Source organism: Saccopteryx leptura, chromosome 13 (assembly GCF_036850995.1).
Source record: "Saccopteryx leptura isolate mSacLep1 chromosome 13, mSacLep1_pri_phased_curated, whole genome shotgun sequence".
Lineage (NCBI taxonomy): Eukaryota > Metazoa > Chordata > Mammalia > Chiroptera > Emballonuridae > Saccopteryx > Saccopteryx leptura.
Window position 1 is genome coordinate 32928692 of NC_089515.1, and position 21261 is coordinate 32949952.

At 48.9% G+C, this 21261-nt stretch overlaps 1 protein-coding gene across 2 annotated transcripts in view; it reads right to left on the reverse strand.

Annotated features, from left to right (window-relative positions):
* The window catches only part of PLCE1 (phospholipase C epsilon 1), a 346840-nt gene that overhangs the window by 5063 nt on the left and 320516 nt on the right, over positions 1–21261 (reverse strand). For both annotated transcript variants that reach the window (XM_066355286.1, XM_066355285.1), the window contains exons 27-31: positions 20406–20534; positions 12259–12468; positions 4822–4980; positions 2377–2592; positions 1332–1534 (exon numbers count right to left, since the gene is read on the reverse strand). In XM_066355286.1, the coding sequence (XP_066211383.1) occupies positions 1352–1534; positions 2377–2592; positions 4822–4980; positions 12259–12468; positions 20406–20534 (897 nt within the window). In that variant the 3' untranslated portion in view covers positions 1332–1351. The remainder of the gene's footprint in view (positions 1–1331; positions 1535–2376; positions 2593–4821; positions 4981–12258; positions 12469–20405; positions 20535–21261) is intronic.

Below are 21261 nucleotides of genomic sequence, written 5' to 3' on the forward strand. Positions count from 1 at the left end.
CGATGAGGCCCTAGAAGTGCGGGCAGCGACGCCTTCATTGTGGTCTCTTGTGAAGTTTAGTTTTTACTTATTTATTTTTCTTGTGAATTTTAATTCTTAGAACTACAACACAATAGGTGAAAAGTCTTTAATAGTCCCTGAGGTTCATGAAGAGACTAAGTGAAAAGATGAAATCGTATGTTTGGTTTCCTGATCTGCTTCTTGAAAAAAGATTCAAGTTTCATATACACAGTGTGTTTTAAGATCGAATGACGCCCTGGCCGGTTGGCTCAGCGGTAGAGCGTTGGCCTAGCGTGCGGAGGACCTGGGTTCGATTCCCGGCCAGGGCACACAGGAGAAGCGCCCATTTGCTTCTCCACCCCTCCGGTGCGCTTTCCTCTCTGTCTCTCTCTTCCCCTCCTGCAGCCAAGGCTCCATTGAAGCAAAGATGGCCCGGACACTGGGGATGGCTCTGTGGCCTCTGCCTCAGGCGCTAGAGTGGCTCTGGTCGCAACATGGCGATGCCCAGGATGGGCAGAGCATCGCCCCCTGGTGGGCAGAGCATCTCCCCCTGGTGGGCAGAGCGTCGCCCCTGGTGGGCGTGCCGGGTGGATCCCGGTTGGGCGCATGCGGGAGTCTGTCTGACTGTCTCTCCCTGTTTCCAGCTTCAGAAAAAAAAAAAAAAAAAAAAAAAGATCGAATGACATTTACTCTGTATGTGGTGGGCTGGCAGCCCGAGGCCCAATTTTCTCAATTTACTGCAGTTTCAAGATGGAGGTGGTTATGTTATTTTGTTTTATTTTTACTCATCACATCCTGAACGCCAGATTTTAATTTTTCAAACAAGGCAGAAGTTGAGGTTGTTGAGGCCAAATTAAACTTAAGTCAGAGAAACATAAAACTGGGACTCCCCAGGAATGAGAGCGGGTGACCTGCAGCCGCGCCTCCGCGTGTGCGAGTTACTAATAATTACAACCGCGCACGTCTGGTGAAATGAGGCAAACTGGGACCCCCCAGGAGTGAAAGCGGGTGACCTGCAGCAGCACCTCCCGCGTATGCGCGTTACTAATAATTACAACCGCGCACGTCCGGTGAAATGAGGCTGACGCAGTTCGGGGAAGTGGGTTGTCCTCTTGGACCCTTTGTCGAATTATTAAAAAATTAAGGAGGTCTAAAATGATAACTTCTGAAGGCACATATATCTTCAGAGCCCTTTTCCTGCTCTGGTACCATGCCCACCGCCCTCGGGACACCTCCATTTGGAAAAGATGAAAGATACTGGACAAATTATGCCTTACAAAGGAGTGTACGTTGACCCCTGTTTCAGAAAGCGGTGCAGGGATTTAGCATACCTGGTTAAACATGCTCCCCGTCACTGTCGATAGTCTATCGCGTCACTGGCGGACAAGCTGCCCACAGGTCTCTCCTCCTTGTTTTGGACACTTTCTGAGGCCTGAGAAGCTGGCGTGAGTCCTCGGGGCTGTTTGGTTGACTTGGTGAGCTTCTTCAGTTCACTTGCAAAAGAAATGCCTTTTCTTTTGTCTTCTCGGGATGCCTGCGGGAAAAAAAACTCTCTGTGGGTGTTAGGGTAAAGCAGGGGTCCCCAAACTATGGCCCCGCGGGCCACATGCGGCCCCCTGAGGTCATTTATCCGGCCCCTGCCACACTTCTGGAAGTGGCACCTCTTTCATTGGTGGTCAGCATCCATATCCTGTGCTCCTGGAGTACTGTATGTAGCAGTGTCGCTCACGTACAGTACTACTTCCGGTGACGTGGGATGCACGTGTCACGGCTCCGGAAGTGCGTCATATCACTTGTTACGGCTAGCAGTGACAAATATGGAACCGGACATTGACCATCTCATTAGCCAAAAGCAGGCCCATAGTTTCCATTGAAATACTGGTCAGTTTCTTGATTTAAATTTACTTGTTCTTTATTTTAAATATTGTATTTGTCCCATTTTGTTTTTTTACTTTAAAATAAGATATATGCAGTGTGCATAGGGATTTGTTCATAGTTTTTTTTTTTATAGTCTGGCCCTCCAACAGTCTTGAGGGACAGTGAACTGGCCCCCTGTGTAAAAAGTTTGGGGACCCCTGGGGTAAAGTTAGGATGCTCAGTCACAGGGCGCTGTATTGGAGAGAGCTCTTCCCTCTTCCCTGTCTGGTGAGTAGAGCTTTGAAAAGGAAGATTGACATACTTCACTATCAGGACTGCTTAACCAAAGAGGGGAATACATTTCTTTCTCCATAGTGAGAATAAAGCCAAACAATTTTCTCCTCCCTGCATTTCTTGACAAAGAAACTTCCTCCTAGATTTCACTGTCTCCCAAATTCGATTACAGTGTAGTTATGAATATCAAATAATTGAAGAGAGCAAAACAACCTTGAACTTTACCTGCACCTGCTCCTTCAGCTTAAGGATGAATTTTCCTGCACCTTTCCACTTGCTCTGGGCTTGAAACACGCACTCCTGATCCAGAAGGACCCGCTGGGAGGACTTGGGGGTTGACTTCTTGTTGGCTGTGTCTTTCACCACCTCTTCCAGAAGTACATAGTCAATTGGGTTGGGGTTGCTCAGGATGCTATAGGAGTACTTGGCTTTGCATAAGGTCTGAAAGATAAGTTATCATCAACTGAATAAAGACAATGTCTCCTATAGCTGCGTTCATTGTGCATGGAACCTTAAGGGGGAAAACTGTTAGGCTTTTAGAGATGATGGAGATCTTTCAAATCAAAGTCTCCCACTCCTCACTGTATATTTGCCTAGTTGAGGCTCATACCATACTCTCCCATGTTCCCTTGTTTAGCTCCACAACCTTCTATGAGTTAGTTATTGTTAGCCCCAATTTTAATTTTTTTTAATTTTTTTTATTTATTTATTTATTTTTGTATTTTTCTGAAGCTGGAAACGGGGAGAGACAGTCAGACAGACTCCCGCATGCGCCCGACCGGGATCCACCCGGCACGCCCACCAGGGGCGACGCTCTGCCCACCAGGGGGCGATGCTCTGCCCCTCCGGGGAGTCGCTCTGCCACGACCAGAGCCACTCTAGCGCCTGGGGCAGAGGCCAAGGAGCCATCCCCAGTGCCCGGGCCATCTTTGCGCCAATGGAGCCTTGGCTGTGGGAGGGGAAGAGAGAGACAGAGAGGAAGGAGGGGAGGGGGTGGAGAAGCAAATGGGCGCTTCTATGTGCCCTGGCTGGGAATCGAACCCGGGTCCCCCACACGCCAGGCCGATGCTCTACCACTGAGCCAACCGGCCAGGGCCGTTAGCCCCAATTTTAGATGGAACTTAAGCAGGCTCCAGAGGATGCACAGCAAAGAAGTGATAGAATGAAGACCTGAGCCGGGCTGTCTGCATGTACCACAGCTCATAGACATGAAGGTCGCGTAGACAGTGAGGGACAGAATCCCGGCCCTCAGACGCCTCTCTGCGCTCGGCTGCCTCTTCGCCACAGAGGGAGGGATGTTAAGGCACTTCAGAACTTGGTTGGCCTCACTTGTCATTTTGTCCAAGATTATCTTTCATTTATGCACTTATTCACCTCCTCAAATGTTTAGTGAGGACCTACTATGTCTCTGATACTTTGGGGACACAAACTAAGTTCAAAGTCTATACTGACCAAATCACCATGCAATAACAGCAAACAGCACTTAAACATTGCTTTCCATATGCTAGGCATTTTACAATTTACAACATTGCTGACAATCTTCACAACAACTCTGAGCAAAGTACTGTTGTTAAACTATCTCCATGTTATCTAAGTGGTAACTTACCACATGGTAGCATGTTGGAGCCAAATGGAACAGATTAGTGAACTCACACATGGTGGGAGCATTGACCCAACAGAAACTGGCAAATGCTACATATCAGAGTTAAAAAAAAACTTTTTAACCATACCACTGTAACTAAGGCACAGATGGTTGAATAACTCGCCTAAGACCTCTGAGCTAGTAAGAAGTAGAGTTGGGATTGGAACTTTGAGCCTTTTGACCTAGAGTCTGTGCCACTGAGCATTATGCTGTTCCACTTCTCAGGCTGTTTGATAAATGCAAAACATGCTTTGAAGGAAGGAAGTCTAGTTTCTATTCTTTTTTTTTTTTTTTTCCCTGAAGCTGGAAACGGGGAGAGACAGACAGACTCCCACATGCGCCCGACCGGGATCCACCCAGCACGCCCACCAGGGGGCTACGCTCTGCCCACCAGGGGACGATGCTCTGCCCCTCTGGGGCGTCGCTCTTTTGCGACCAGAGCCACTCCAGCGCCTGGGGCAGAGGCCAAGGAGCCATCCCCAGCTCCCGGGCCATCTTTGCTCCAATGGAGCCTTGGCTGCAGGAGGGGAAGAGAGAGACAGAGAGGAAGGAGAGGGGGAGGGGTGGAGAAGCAAATGGGCGCTTCTCCTGTGTGCCCTGGCCGGGAATCGAACCTGGGACTTCTGCACGCCAGGCCGACGCTCTACCACTGAGCCAACCAGCCAGGGCCAGGAAGTCTAGTTTCTGAAACCATGTACACAGAAGCATGGCCCAGAAGCGCGAGAGGAGGCCTCCTGCCTGCTTGTCCTCTGGAGACGGCCCCTAGGTGCTGGCGTAGGCAGACCCGGGACACCGGAATTGTCTGCAGCGCCATCCCCTAGATCCGTTATTCCACGTGCGTCCCGGGGAGCTGCTCCCAGGAGATGCTGCGTACGTTTCCGCAGGAGGGATGAACTGCTGTTTCCCACTCTCCCTTGGTAGGTCCCCCCTGGTGGAGGAACTTCACTGATAAAATGGGCTGACATCTGCTTTGTCCCGATAATTCGCACAGAGGACAGGACGGAGGGGAGGAGGGGAGGGGCTCTCACCTGCTGGATGACGTCCTGCGCCGTGCTGACGCGGGGCGCTTTGATGACCGTCCGCGGCTGCTCTGGAGACACGTCGTGCACTTGGACAAAGAAACTCTCCTCTTCCGAGCTCAAGGTCACCTCCTTGTCATCCTGGACAATGCTTTTCTCCTCTAGGTTCTATGTTTAAAAAGAAAAAGAAAATGAGTACATGGTGAGATGATGTAAAGAAAGAAAGCCTAACAAAAATTTTGAGATGTATCTTGATAATGTGGAAATAACATCTTAGATTTATAGTTTATATACTAGTTAATATTTCATAAATTATCCTAAAAGGACATATATATCTTAGAGAAAGAAAGTACTGTGTTTCTGCTGATGTAGACCGATTGATAAGGTCTGGCCCAGAACAAACTAGTAAATGTGCTCCTGTTAGCTGTGGATTTTGACTCCAAATCAACTGTAGTACACTATTTTTTCAATTACCAAAAGCCAAATAAGAACACAGCAGGCCCTGGCCGGTTGGCTCAGTGGTAGAGCATTGGCCTGGCGTGTGGAAGTCCCGGGTTCGATTCCCGGCCAGGGCACACAGGAGAAGCGCCCATCTGCTTCTCCACCCCTCCCCCTCTCCTTCCTCTCTGTCTCTCTCTTCCCCTCCCACAGAGAGGCTCCATTGGAGCAAAGATGGCCCGGGCGCTGGGGATGGCTCCTTGGCCTCTGCTCCAGGCGCTAGAGTGGCTCTGGTCGCAACAGAGCGACCCCCGGAAGGGCAGAGCATCGCCCCCTGGTGGGCATGCTGGGTGGATCCCGGTCGGGCGCATGTGGGAGTCTGTCTGACTGTCTCTCCCCGTTTCCAGCTTCAGAAAAATACAAAAAAAAAAAAAAAAAAGAAAAGAACACAGCAAATACACGAGAAAGCCCACCTATTCTCACATAGACCTTGAGCCTTTAAGAAATGCTAGGCATCTAAAATGTGAAACATGAAACTGATATTCAGCCCGGTTAAATGAACAAAATACTCAGAGAAAAGCAGAAACAATGGCTGGGGGTAAGTCACAGAGAAACGAATATTGATACTTTGTAAAGTATATGATCGTTTAACAAACTATGCTGTACACCTGAAACTAATATAAAATAATATTGAATGTAAACTGTAATTAAAGAGTAAAATAAGAAACAAAATAAAAAAAATAAGATATGATCCCTTAAAAAAATGGACATTGACAAAATAATAATTATGAGCATTAATCATCATGTTGGGCCTGACCAGGCGGTGGCACAGTGGATAGAACGTCAGACTGGGATGCGGAGGACCCAGGTTTGAGACCCCAAGGTCACCAGCTTAAGCGCGGGCTCATCTGGTTTGAGCAAAGCTCACCAGCGTGGAACCAAGGTTGCTGGCTTGAGCAAGGGGTTACTTAGTCGGCTGTAGCCCCACAGTCAAGGCACATATGAGAAAGCAATCAATGAACAACTAAAGTGTCGTAACAAAAAACTAATGATTGATGCTTCTCATCTCTCTCCGTTTCTGTCTGTCTGTCCCTATCTATCCCTCTCTCTGACTCTCTCTCTGTCCCTGTAAAAAAAAAAAAAAATCATCATGTTGGTTGGCTTTTGGTGAATTGCCTTCCAGTGAGTTTACATATGTAATTATAGAATTACCTATATAGGTAGATAGATCTATAGAGATATATGTATCTATAGAGATATATGTATCATTAAAATTTTCAAGCAGTACAGAAATATATCAATAAAAAAGGCAAACGTTTCCCACTCTCATCCTTTTCCTTTCTCTCTGCCATTTCATTCCTCACAAAAAACCTCTGCTGTTGTTAGGTTACAAATCCTTCTAAACATCTGCTATGTATAAAAAGTGTATTTTTGTACACGTGAATCGATAGATAAGAAGAAACCCTGGAACTATGTGAATTTAGATATAAAGTGATTGTCAGATGACTCTGGTTCTTTGTTAGCCCCATTCTCAGATGAGGGTAGTTTACAGTTCTCTGCACAACATCGGTAGTAAGGGGGAGGAGAGGCGGTCAAGTAAACAGGAGGCAAGGATCTGGCAGGGAGCTCCTCTGACCCCCAGCATTCTCCTCTCCACAGATTAAGGCACTGAAGTGGTGCTAACTAGCCAGACCCAAGAACTGTTGTCACTATCCTGGAATTTAAAAGTCAGCCCCAGGACCCAGAATTGTCCCCATTAATATTAAAATCAAATGGGCAACTGCCACCAGGTGGCGCCAAACTGTAGCCAGGATCCAAAAGGACTCGCCAACCACCCACAGAGGCTCACCAACAATCAGTTCATTAACTTTGCAGCCGTAGTACCTACAATTTACATCAGGGGTCCCCAAACTTTTTACACAGGGGGCCAGTTCACTGTCCCTCAGACCATTGGAGGGCCGGACTATAAAAAAAAAACTATGAACAAATCCCTATGCACACTGCACATATCTTATTTTAAAGTAAAAAAACAAAACAGGAACAAATACAATATTTAAAATAAAGAACAAGTAAATTTAAATCAACAAACTGACCAGTATTTCAATGGGAACTACGGGCCTGCTTTTGGCTAATGAGATAGTCAATGTGCTCCTCTCACTGACCACCAATGAAAGAGGTGCCCCTTCCGGAAGTGCGGTGGGGGCCGGATAAATGGCCTCAGGGGGCCGCATGTGGCCTGCGGCCGGGCCGTAGTTTGGGGACCCCTGATTTACATGATTGTGGTTTTTGGACCCCATTCATTCTATTATGGGCTGGGGGGAGAGTTGTTGTCTATGCTTACTACATAAAATGAGGCTGTAATCTACTACATTTAGTGTTCTACAATTTGTTTTTTCTCTCCACTTCACAGATTGTGGTAATTTCTTGTCAATCCTTAGAGATTTTGCTGCATTATATATATGTCATGGCACTGAACATAATATATTTAACCAATTGGAAAGTGGTGTTAGGTGGTCATTCGCATGACATACTTTATAATCTCAGGGCCCTGAAAACCAGGAAGCAAACAAGCAAACAAGAAAGAAACAAAAAAAGTTCTAATTGCCACATAAAATCTCCCAACAGCAATGTACTTTTATTTTTAAAAGAGCTTCTTGGAACCTCACTGAGAGCTTGTTTATTTTTAAGGAGTTTTCAGTAGCACTAGAAGCCACAAATAATGACCATAACAATAGCCTTCAGTTGTATCACCCTTTACAGTTTACTAAGCATTTTTCTACATACTGTCTCCATGCTTAGCGTGAGTCTCACGATGGATGATCTTTTTGAGTTAAGCCGGGTGGTAGTTTCTATTACAAATTTTACACATTAGGGCACAGAGGTTTACAGAAGTCAGATGAGCTGTCCCAGGTCATCTAATATGTGGCAGTGCCAGGTCTGTCTGGTTTCAAATCCAGCAGGTGTCAGAGGAGGGCATATTGACCACAGGAAGATGTGATACCTGACAGGGTGACAGCCCAGGAGACAAGAAAATTCTAAGGCAGGCAGGAGAGATCGGAGGTCACAAATAGAAGTTTGGGGACTTTTTTTATTTATTTTATTTTTCTGAAGCTAGAAACCGGGAGAGACAGTCAGACAGACTCCCACATGCGCCCGACCGGGATCCACCCGGCACGCCCACCAGGGGGCGATGCTCTGCCCCTCCGGGGCGTCGCTCTGCCGCAACCAGAGCCACTCTAGTGCCTGGGGCAGAGGCCAAGGAACCATCCCCAGTGCCCGGGCCATCTTTGCTCCAATGGAGCCTCGGCTGCGGGAGGGGAAGAGAGAGACAGAGAGGAAGGAGAGGGGCAGGGGTGGAGAAGCAAATGGGCGCTTCTCCTGTGTGCCCTGGTCGGGAATCGAACCTGGGACTTCCACACGCCAGGCCGACGCTTTACCACTGAGCCAACTGGCCAGGGCCTAGTTTGGGGACTTTCAACATATGGGCAAACTGATTATAGATCTTACTAGTTCCAAATAATAAAATAAATGAAAACACTGATAGCTTTAATCTATCGATTATGCCCGTGTCTACTTGCATTCAATAACTGCTGGATTGATTTATATAATCAGTAAGTATGTACTGTGTGTCATTATGTACCAGGTAAACCTAGATACATTACATGTGATTTGTTACCTTTTGAGGTACAGTTCAGTCATTTCAAAAATTGCCTCCTAACAAGGGCATAGAGAGCATGCTGAATTCTCATCAGAAAATATTTGCTAGATTTCTAATTTATCCCCTTTTCCGTCAGAATGCTTCTTTTCCACCAGCCCTTATTAAACATTTATTTGTGAGGTCTTTACTGCCTGTACATTTTAAATTGCATATGGGCATCCCTAACCTCCCCAGCCCTTCCAAACATGTGATGAAGGCCCACGTGACACTCAGCAGCCGGCCCCGTTTCCTGCTTTTCACTGCCTCCCACACTGCTGGGCGTGGGTGACCCAGGGGGACTGACACAGCTCACGCCTGGGCAGCGCGGTGTGATGGGAACAAACTGACCTGGAAGCCAAAAAACTGAGTTCTTTCTACTGATCACCCTGCCATGATTAACCTCCCGAACCTCCGTTTCCTTCTGTGTAGAATGGTTTCCACTATATCATGAGATGATTCAAAATAGTGGGTATTTGAGGGCTTTAAACACTGTGTAAATCATTATGCAAATATACGATTTAAAGAATTCATTGAAATTGTCACAGACTACTTTTTGTTTTTTAACATATGGCAAAGACAATTAGAAACTGGGAAAAAATCAGAAGCTAAAGATAGCTTTAAAAGTCTAGCTAAGCTCTCTATTTTCTCATAAGACTATTATTATTAGAACTGCTTTTTCTCCGGCTTAGAAATGTGCATGTCTGATAGGGAAAAGAAGCTGGGGAGAAATATTTCTTTGCTTAAATGAAGTGTCTGTTTCTGGTCTAAAGTAAGGTTACAAGGGAAGGCAGTGGGCTCTGGTCCCCATAGGAGAGGCTGCAGGACACGTTCACAGTACAATACAGAGTGAAAAACTAACAGATAATGCTGAAAACGGGCTCTTCATTGCCTCCATTGTGTCCCAGGAAGCGTGAACTACCAGTGGCATTGAACCAGTCAGCTCTATTACATGCCCCAAAGGAGAAGATCACATACTCAGAATGGAGCCTGGCACATATCAGGTGCTCAATAAATATTTATTTAATAAAATTGTTAAACAGACTCAACCGCTTCATTATTGGCCTATCATGAGTCATGATGACTGTCTCTGCTTGGAGCAATGACCTTATTTTAAATTTACTGTCGTTGAAAAAAGTGGTCCTGGCCATTTGGCTCAGCAGTAGAGTGTCAGGCCAGCGAGGAGAAATCCTGGGTTTGATTCCTGGTCAGGGCACACAGGAGAAGCGACCATCTGCTTCTCTACGCCCCCTCTCTCCATCTTTCTCTTCCCCTCTGCAGCCATGGCTTGAATGGTTTGAGCAAAGTTGGCCTGGGCGATGAGGATGGCTCCATGGCTTCAGCCTCAGGCACTAAAATAGCTCAGTTGCTGAGCAACGGAGCAGCGATCCAGCCGGGCAGAGCATTTGCCTATTAGAGGCTTGTCAGGTGGATCCCGGTTGGGGAGCATGCAGAAGTCTGTCTCTGCCTCCTCACCTCTCATTTAATAAAATTTTTAAAATAAAATAAATAAATAATAAAGAGGCAGTAAGTTAGTGGGCTTGTATCAGGTTATTCAGGAAAATAAAAGGGGCTCCATCAACAAACCCCAACAGAAGCCAACCAGTCTGCAGTCAATATTGTACTGTTTCCTTCGCAGGAACTATCACGGGAGTATTAGTGAACGCAATGTAATTTAATACAAATTCTGACCAAAGCTGAGAGATTTTTCTTACTCTGTATGAAATCAGAATATATATATATATTTTTAAATATTGTTGATTTACTTATAAGCACTGAATCTTGTATTAGCTAAAACTTGAATAGGAACGCAACCAACCCCCAAATGCACAATAATTACAGACCTCGATCACAGTTCTGTGACCCTGACAGACAACCAATTGGAAAGGGGTGTTAGGTGATCATTCACAGGACATACTTTATAATCTCAGGGCCCTGAAGACCAGGAAGCAAGCAAGCAAGCACACCCATTCTCACACAGACCTTGAGTCTTTAAGAAATGCTAGACAGGTCCTGGCTGGTTGGTTAAGCGGTACAGCGTTGTCTTGGCGTGCAGGAGTCCCGGGTTCAATTCCCGGACAGGGCACACAGGAGAAGTGCCCATCTGCTTCTCCACCCTTCCCCCTCTCCTTTCTTTCTGTCTCTCTCTTCCCCTCCCGCAGCCCAGGCTCCATTGGAGCAAAGTTGGCCCGGGCACTGAGGATGGCTCCATGGCCTCTGCCTCAGGTGCTAGAATGGCTCCGGTTGTATCGGAGCAACAGCCCAGATGGGCAGAGCATCGCCTCCAATGGGCATGCTGGGTGGATCCTGGTTGGGCGTAAGTGGGACTCTGTCTGTCTGCCTCCCTGCTTCTCACTTCAGAAAAATACAATAATAATAAAAAAAAGAAATGCTAGACAGCCTGCATAGGCAGTGGCACAGTGGATAGTGTCAGACTGGGATGCAGAGGACCCAGGTTTGAAACCCCAAGGCTGCTGGCTTGAGCATGGGCTCATCTGGCTTCAGTGCAAGCTCACCAGCTTGAGTGCCAGTTCATTGGCTTGAGCGTGGGATCATAGACATGACCCCCTGGTCACTGGCTTGAGCCCAAGGTCGCTGGCTTGAGCAAGGGGTCACTTGCTCTGCTGTAGCCCCCCAGCCAGGGCACATGAGATAGCAGTCAATGAACAATGAAGGTGTTGCGACGAAGAATTGATATTTCTCATCTCTCCCTTCCTGCCTGTCTATCCTTATCTGTTTCTCTCTCTGTCTCTCTCACTAAAAAAAAAAAAAAAAAAAAAAATGCTAGACATCTAAAATGTGGAACATAAAACTGACATTCAGCCAGGTTAAATGAACAAAATACACAAGAAACAATGGCTGGGGTAAGTCACATTGAAATGAATATCGTCACTGTAAAGTATATGATTGTTTAACAACTATGCTATATACCTGAAACTAATACAAAATAATATTGAATGTAAACTGTAATTAAAAAGTAAAATAAGAAACAAAATAAAAAAAAAGATATAATCCCTTAAAAAAATGAACATTGACACAATGCTCAAAAATAATTTTAAAAATCATCACAAATAAAATACTGGACAAGTAGTTCTCTTACTTGCTTTATTTTATAAAGGATGATTTTTAGGCTGAATTTCTGTGATTTATAGGTAACATGAATCCGTACAGATGAATAAAATCATTTCTTCACATTTACTGAAGAAGAAGAATAGAAATCAAGTTGGAATTACAAGAAATTCTGGTTCTGAGGGAGGCGGCCGGGGACAAGGTGGTCAACTGCGCGCTGAACTGCTGGGCGGGGACACACTTACTTCCTGCTGCGTCTTCAGGACGATCCTGCCAACGTAGCCCTCCTCTGGAAACCAGCTGTTCAATATCTGCAGGAGCTCTTCTTCGGGACCAATCGCTCTCTGGAACGGTTGTTTTCTGCATTCATTCTTTTCTTTAGATATAAAATATTTTTCTTCCATCAGAAAATAGTCTGTGGCAATAGGCTTGGTGTCCTGCGCAGTGGTCAGAATCTAAAGATAAAGCAAAGGCGATAAAATTAGCACACCGCTGAGAGGTGGGCAAAAGCTGTAATTCAAAACAAGTCTATTTTCACGGGGTTCAGATGGCTTTGACATGCAGTTTTAAGTGAAATCTACTCTGGAGTGTTGCATAATTCTTTCTGGAAGGTCTAAGAATTCTTATGGCCAAAAAGAATTGTTTATGTCCATTCTGGGCAATGACACAATTTATTCATAATTCCCAGACAGCACAACTAGTTTTCCCATTGCTGGAACGAGAACTCCTACTGAATTAACAACTTTAAGTTTTTATCCACTGTGCCACCACGGGTCAGAAAACTTTTAAGTTTTTAAATCTACGAAGTTAGCTCTTTGTAATCTTGCAACACAGGACTAGGAAGAGAATCTAATCCAGACTTTACCAAGATAATCTCTCAATCAATTTAATCTCATCTGATCCAAGTTTCAGGGAATTCTCCTTTCATTCAACGCTTGACTGTGTGCCTAGAGGCCCGTTTTCTTTGTTGGCTAATGAGCCTGGCAGTCAAACAGAGTGGCTGAGACAGGGCTGGGGAGCCAGACAGACCTGGGTCTGATGTCTGTCTTTAGTACTTACTGGCTGTGAGGTGTTGGACAAGGTATTTAACCCTGTAGAGATTCATTTCCCCTTCTATAAAGTGGGCCCAGTAAGAGCAATGAGGGCAAGCAGAGTGTGCCACCCCAAAATATTATTTTTGGGGATATTATTTTAGGCTGGTTATTTTCTTTTTTTCTTTAGCGAGAGAGAAAAAGAGAGAGAGACAGACAGACAGACAGGGACAGACAGGCAGGAAGGGAGAGAGATGAGAAACATCAATCAGTAGTTGTGGCACCTTAGTTGTTCATTGATGGTTTTCTCATATGTGCCTTGACTGGGGGGCTTCAGCAGAGCAAGTGACCCCTTTTTCAAGCCAGTGACCTTAGGCTTAAGCCGGTGACCATGGGGTCATGTCTATGATCTCACACTCAAGTCAGTGACCCTGCGCTCAAGCAAATGAGCCCATTCTCAATGCAGACCTTGGGTTCCAAACCTGGGACCTCAGTCTCTCAAGTCAATGCTCTGTCCACTGTGCCACTGCCTGGTCAGGCCGGGCTGTCTCCCAAGTCAATGCTCTGTCCACTGTGCCACCGCTTGGTCAGGCCGGGCTGTCTCCCAAGTCAATGCTCTGTCCACTGTGCCACTGCTTGGTCAGGCCGGGCTGTCTCCCAAGTCAATGCTCTGTCCACTGTGCCACCGCCTGGTCAGGCCAGGCTGTCTCCCAAGTCAATGCTCTGTCCACTGTGCCACCGTCTGGTCAGGCCGGGCTGTCTCCCAAGTCAATGCTCTGTCCACTGCACCACTGCCTGGTCAGGCTAGGCTGGTCCTTTTCTTTTTTATTAAGTGAGAGGCAGGAGGCAGAGAGAGAGACTCCTACATGCATCCCAACTGGGATTTACTTGACAAGCCCTCTAGGGGGGGATGCTCTTCCCATCTGGGGCTAGTGCTCTGTTGCCCAGCAACTGAGCTATTTTAGCACCTGAGGTGAGGCCACGGAGCCAACTTCAGTGCCTGTGGCCAACTTTGCTCAAACCAAGCCATGGCTGTGGGAGAGGAAGAGAGAGAGAGAGATAAAGAGAGAGAAGTGAAAGGAGGAGGGGTGAAGAAGCAGATGAGCACTTCTCCTGTGTGCCTTGACCAGAAATCTAATCCAGGACTTCCATACGCCAGGCCAACACTCTACCGCTGAGCCAACCAGCCAGGCTCAAGGCTGATTATTTTCAAGAAACAAAAAACTCAGAAAGTTGGCCCTGGCTGGTTGGCTCAGTGGTAGAGCGTCGGCCTGGCGTGCAAGGGGTCTCGGGTTCGATTCCTGGCCAGGGCACACAGGAGAAGTGCCCATCTGCTTCTCCACCCCTCCCCCTCTCCTTCCTCTCTGTTTCTCTTCCCCTCCCGCAGCGAGGCTCCATTGGAGCAAAGATGGCCCCGGGCGCTGGGGATGGCTCCTTGGCCTCTGCCCCAGGCACTAGAGTGGCTCTGGTCACGACAGAGCAATGCCTCAGAGGGGCAGAGCATCGCCCCCTGGTGGGCAGAGCGTCGCCCCCTGGTGGGCGTGCCGGGTGGATTCCGGTCGGGCGCATGCGGGAGTCTGTCTGACTGTCTCTCCCCGTTTCCAGCTTCGGAAAAAAAAAAAAAATTAATTAATTAATTAAAAAACCAAAAAAACCCCCCCAAAAACTCAGAAAGAATCATCAACTTTCCCTCTTACTGCCTAAAAATATTTAGCTAGAAAATCTGTTCCAGGAAATGAGATAGCATCACAGGTAACTATAGTTTAATAAAAACTGGTGTGTGATAGGACAGAACCCAGCAAGGCCCGTTTGTTCAAAGTCCTCTGTGCCCCATTGTTAAAGATGGCCCAGTAGCCCTGGCTGGCTAGCTCAGCGGTAGAGTGTCTGCCCAGCGTGTGGATGTCCTGGGTTCGATTCCCGGCCAGGGCACACAGGAGAAGAGCCCATTTGCTTCTCCACCCCTCCCCCCTCCTTCCTCTCTGTCTCTCTCTTCCCCTCCCGCAGCCAAGGCTCCATTGGAGCAAAGTTGGCCCGGGCACTGAGGATGGCTCTGTGGCCTCCACCTCAGGTGCTAGAATGGCTCCGGTTGTGACGGAACAACACCCCAGATGGGCAGAGCATCACCCCCTGGTGGGTGTGCTGGGTGGATCCCAGTCAGGCACATGTGGGAGTCTGTCTGCCTCCCCGCTTTCCACTTCAGAAAAATACAAAAAGAAAAAATGGTCCAGTAAACATTTATTTACCAAACATTTGCTTTTCCATCTCCATGTGAACTTCCTTTCTGCCCTTGTAAGTTACAAAATACAACTTTCCTTCTCTTTAGTGTAAGATGGCATATGAGCCTTCCTCAGTCTTCTGGTCTTATCTTTTTTTTCTTTCTTTAAACATTAAGAAAAAAAAAATATTTTGCTTGACTTGGTGGTGGGGTAGTGAATAGAGCATCAACCTGTGACATTGAGGACCCAGGTTTGAAACCCTGAGGTTGCTGGCTTAAGTATGTGCTCACCTAGCTTGAGCACTGACTGGCCATCTTGAAGGTGGGGTTGCCATCTTGAGCGTGGGATCATAGGTATGATTCCATGGACGCTGGCTTGAGCAAGGGGTCAATGGGTCAGCTGGAGCCCCCTGGTCAAGGCATGTATGAAAAGCAATCAATGAACAACTAAAAGTGCCACAACTATGAGCTGATGCTTCTTATCTCTCTCTCCCTTCCTGTCTGTCTATCCCTGTATCTCTCTTTCTCTCTAAAAAAAGAAAAAAAATATATATAATTGATTGATTTTAGTGAGAGATGAAAGGGGAAAGAGAGAGAGAGAGAGAGAGAAGCAGGAACATCAATCTGTTCCTGTATGTGCCCTACGCAGGGATCAAACTGGCAACCTCTGTACTTTGGGATGATGCTCCAATCAATGGAGCCATCCAGCTAGGACAGGTCTCATATTCTTATAGAACCCCCATGTATGCATATGTAATAAAATTGGTCATTTTCTTCTGTTAACCAGTCTTTTTTTTTTTTTTAAAGAATACTTCTATAAGTATATCATTTTTTTAAATTTTATTTATTCATTTTTAGAGAGGAGAGAGAGACAGAGAGGGAGAGAGAGAGAGGAGAGACAGAAAGAGAGAAGAGGGGAGGAGCTGGAAGCATCAACTCCCATATGTGTCTTTACCAGGCAAGCCAGGGTTTCGAACCGGTGACCTCAGCATTCCAGGTCAACGCTTTATCCACTGCGCCACCACAGGTCAGGCCAACCAGTCTTTTTTGTGTGTATTTTTCTGAAGTGAGAAGTGAGGAGGCAGAGACACATCCCACATGTGCCCGACTGGGATCCACCTGGCATGCCCACTAGGGGGTGATGCTCTGCCCATCTGGGGTGTTGCTCCATTGCAACCAGAGCCACTCTAGCATCTGAGGCAGAGGCCACGTAGTCATCCTCAGCGCCCGAGCCAACTTTGCTCCAATGGAGCCTTGGCTATGGGAGGAGAAGAGAGAGAGATAGAGAAAAATAAGAGGGGGAAGGGTAGAGAAGCAGATAGGCATTTCTCCTGTGTGCCCTGGCTGGAATCGAACCTGAAACTCCCGCACACTGGGCCTGACCAGGCAGTGGTGCAGTGGATAGAGCATTGGACTGGGACGTGGAGGACCCAGGTTTGAAACCCTGAGGTCGCTGGCTTGAGTGCAGGCTCATCTGGCTTGAGCACGAGGTCGCTGGCTTGAGCCCAAGGTTGCTGGCTTGAGAAAGAGGTCACTCATTCTGCTGCAGCCCCCCATCAAGGCACATATGAAAAAGCAATCAATGAACAACTAAGGAGACTAAGGAGCCGCAACAAAGAATTGATGCTACTCATCTTTCCCTTCCTACCTTTCTGTCTGTCCCTATCTGTCCCTCTCTCTGTCTCTCCCACAAAAAAAACAAACCAAAACAAAACAAAACACAAGTCCTTATTAGAGTTATTCTTAGTGATGTATCTTTCACACTCAGATTGTACAGGTTACTGATAAAAGGCTAAACTTGAAGTGGGTGATGAGAGAAGGCTGCCTGCCACCCAGTGTCCTGGATAAAGTTAGCACCCTTCTCCTCAACACCTGTCCCTGCTGCGTCTCACTGGGAGGAAGAGTGAGCTGAGGAGGGCGGGGGCGGGGGAGCCCCAGGAGGGCTCTGCTCCCTGCACCCCAACACCTGTCCCTGCTGCGTCTCACTGGGAGGAAGAGAGAACTGAGGAGGGCGGGGGCGGGGGAGCCCCAGGAGGGCTCTGCTCCCTGCACCCCAACACCTGTCCCTGCTGCGTCTCACTGGGAGGAAGAGTGAGCTGAGGAGGGCGGGGGCGGGGGAGCCCCAGGAGGGCTCTGCTCCCTGCACCCCAACACCTGTCCCTGCTGCGTCTCACTGGGAGGAAGAGAGAACTGAGGAGGGGGGGCGGGGGAGCCCCAGGAGGGCTCTGCTCCCTGCACCCCAACACCTGTCCCTGCTGCGTCTCACTGGGAGGAAGAGTGAGCTGAGGAGGGCGGGGGAGCCCCAGGAGGGCTCTGCTCCCTGCACCCCAACACCTGTCCCTGCTGCGTCTCACTGGGAGGAAGAGTGAGCTGAGGAGGGCGGGGGCGGGGGAGCCCCAGGAGGGCTCTGCTCCCTGCACCCCAACACCTGTCCCTGCTGCGTCTCACTGGGAGGAAGAGTGAGCTGAGGAGGGGGGGCGGGGGAGCCCCAGGAGGGCTCTGCTCCCTGCACCCCAACACCTGTCCCTGCTGCGTCTCACTGGGAGGAAGAGTGAGCTGAGGAGGGCGGGGGTGGGGAGCCCCAGGAGGGCTCTGCTCCCTGCACCCCAACCCCTGTCCCTGCTGCGTCTCACTGGGAGGAAGAGTGAGCTGAGGAGGGCGGGGGCGGGGGAGCCCCAGGAGGGCTCTGCTCCCTGCACCCCAACACCTGTCCCTGCTGCGTCTCACTGGGAGGAAGAGTGAGCTGAGGAGGGCGGGGGCGGGGGAGCCCCAGGAGGGCTCTGCTCCCTGCACCCCAACACCTGTCCCTGCTGCGTCTCACTGGGAGGAAGAGTGAACTGAGGAGGGCGGGGGAGCCCCAGGGGGGCTCTGCTCCCTGCACCCCAACACCTGTCCCTGCTGCGTCTCACTGGGAGGAAGAATGAGCTGAGGAGGGCGGGGGAGCCCCAGGAGGGCTGTGCTCCCTGCACCCCAACACCTGTCCCTGCTGCGTCTCACTGGGAGGAAGAGTGAATTGAGGGGGGCGGGGGCGGGGGAGCCCCAGGAGGGCTCTGCTCCCTGCACCCCAACACCTGTCCCTGCTGCGTCTCACTGGGAGGAAGAGTGGACTGAGGAGGGCGGGGGAGCCCCAGGGGGGCTCTGCTCCCTGCACCCCAACACCTGTCCCTGCTGCGTCTCACTGGGAGGAAGAGAGAACTGAGGAGGGCAGGGGCGGGGGAGCCCCAGGGGGGCTCTGCTCCCTGCACCCAGCCCTTGGTCGGGGACGGGTGCCGGGCTCTGGATTCAGTAAGGACAAGGCAGCTAGCACTACAGGAACAGTCCAGGAATGGGTCAGGTGGCAGGGGCACTGTCCCCTCCACGGGGCTCCAGCGTCCGTCCCCCTCAGTCCCGCTTTATACCCATGTGGTTATTCACACGGGTGAAATAAAGTAATGGGCTACTTTTTATGGGGGGTCCACAGAAATGTTTCCTTGCTTTGTATCTTCTCATTTCCTAGTCTCCAGAACCCCAGCAGAGCTTTGTGACAGCAGACACGCAAGTTAAATCTGAAAGCCCCCCAACTTGGTAGTAGCTTCTGTTTGAGAATCTATGAAATTTGACACCTAAGCCGTCACCTCTGAGTCTAAGTTAATTATAAGATGTTGGGGAAAAACTGTCCTGTCCATAGAGATTTCCCGTCAAAGACAGAACTACACATTAATACTTATTCTGTGTGGTTGATCAATGTATTTTTAATCCCACAACCATTCCATGATCCCGGCTACAGCTGATCATGTGCCCTAACTTCACATGGAGACCGACAGTCGCTCCCCCGGGTCACTGCCCGCCGTGCCCTGTCCCCAAGTGGAGGAAGGCATTCCGACAGGGGTTAAGGCTAGAACAGTCTGCAGGGAGATTAGGCCACTGCCCCGAGCAGGAGTGGAGCTTCTAGTGGGACGAGAACAGGAATTACACACGGCCTGCCTTGCTCTTTGTGCAGCTGCCTCTCTCCCTGGATGCTGCCCTTTGTTTCTGGCTTTCTCCCTCTTACGAGTCCTCCCACGGGGCAGTGTCCCTGCCTGCAGAAGGCTACAGGGATTCCCGGGGCCAGAGCAGAAGCGGCCCAGCCTGAGAAGACTTAGGCCAGTTCTGCTGCAGGGGCCGGGGCACCAGGCTTTCACCCTCTTGTTCTGGGCCCTCCAGGTCTCTGCATACTGCGAGAGGGCTAGGACCTCAAAGGTCAAGAGCAAGAGCCAGGGAAGGTGGGAACGAGGGGCTGCTCAACATGCACATCAAGACCTATGGCTAGCCTGACCAGGCGGTGGCGCAGTGGATAGAGCGTTGGACTGGGATGCTGAGGACCCAGGTTCGAGACCCTGAGGTCACCAGCTTGAGCGCAGGATCATCTGGTCTCGGGCTCATCTGGTTTGAGCAAAAGCTCACCAGCTTGGACCCAAGGTCGCTATCTCGAGCAAGGGGTTACTCAGTCTGCTGAAGGCCCGCGGTCAAGGCACATATGAGAAAGCAATGTGCTAAGGCAGGAAGCCCTGCCTTGATTTTCGGAAAGCTAAGGTGTCGCAATGCGCAACGAAAAACTAATGATTGATGCTTCTCATCTCTCTGTTCCTGTCTGTCTGTCCCTGTCTATCCCTCTCTCTGACTCTCTCTTTGTCTCTGTAAACAACAACAACAACAACAACAACAAAAAACCCAAAACAAACAAAACAAAACAAAAAGACCTATGGCTAGAGGGGCAGAAGGGGTCTTCTTGGACTATATGGTCCACCCTGATGCTCTAAGAATTTGACCTAGCTCATAGATTGACAAGCAGACTTCACTTAGTTTGTGTGCAACTTCTGGTTGATGAGTATGTCTGTATTAAGAGGGACTATGAGGCTGTGTGTAGGCTCAGAGGGAAACAGCACAGACGGCTGACAGCCACTCATCCTGGTCTTTGTCCTTCTTGAGCAGAGTGATTTTTACGTGGCTGAAGAATTCTTAAAAATTCTTCTCTACAGGTTAAGGCAGTTTGGTTAGTGGTACCACGATCTCTCAGGTCATGCTCAGGTGGATCTCAATGTTGAATATCACAAATAATTGAAAAGCAAATCACGAACACAGGCTTTTGTGTGTGTGTAGTCGCACACACGCAGCTCCGTGAACTTACCTGCTGGAGAAGCTGCTTTGCCTTCATACCTTCACTCATGGGGAACACAGTAAAGGGCTCCGGACCTGGGACCCCATGCACGGTGACTCTGTGAGTCTGCAAACACTTTCTTTCTTCTGTGTTAAACATCTGTCAAGGAAGATCACACGGTTTCTTATTCACTCTCATTCTCATGCGATTTCTAGGCTATATTCAACACAGAAGTGCTAGTTCTTAGCGGTATGTACAGGGACACGTAAATGTAAAAGCAGAGCATCCTTTTACACGCTGGCCCATCTTTTTGTGGTTGGAGGAGCAATGCTGCATCTTCTCTGATAGCCTCATGAGGACATTTAGGAGTGTATTACCCAAAGGCTGGTTCACTTTACATAACAGTATCTCTCTCTGTTATAATTATGGTACTGCTATCATCTGAAATGTACGTTAAGTTCTTACTTCTTCTTCTTTTTTTTTTTTTTTCCTGAAGCTGGAAACGGGGAGAGACAGTCAGACAGACTCCCGCATGTGCCTGACCGGGATCCACCCGGCATGCCCACAAGGGGTGACGCTCCGCTCTGCCCACCAGGGGGCGATGCTTTGCCCCTCCGGGGCATCGCTCTGCCACGACCAGAGCCACTCTAGTGCCTGGGGCAGAGGCCAAGGAGCCATCCCCAGCACCCGGGCCATCTTTGCTCCAATGGAGCCTTGGCTGCGGGAGGGGAAGAGAGAGACAGAGAGGAAGGAGGGGGGGGGTGGAGAAGCAAATAGGTGCTTCTCCTATGTGCCCTGGCCGGGAATCGAACCCGGGTCCCCTGCACGCCAGGCTGATGCTCTACCGCTGAGCCAACCGGCCAGGGCCAAGTTCTTACTTCTTTTA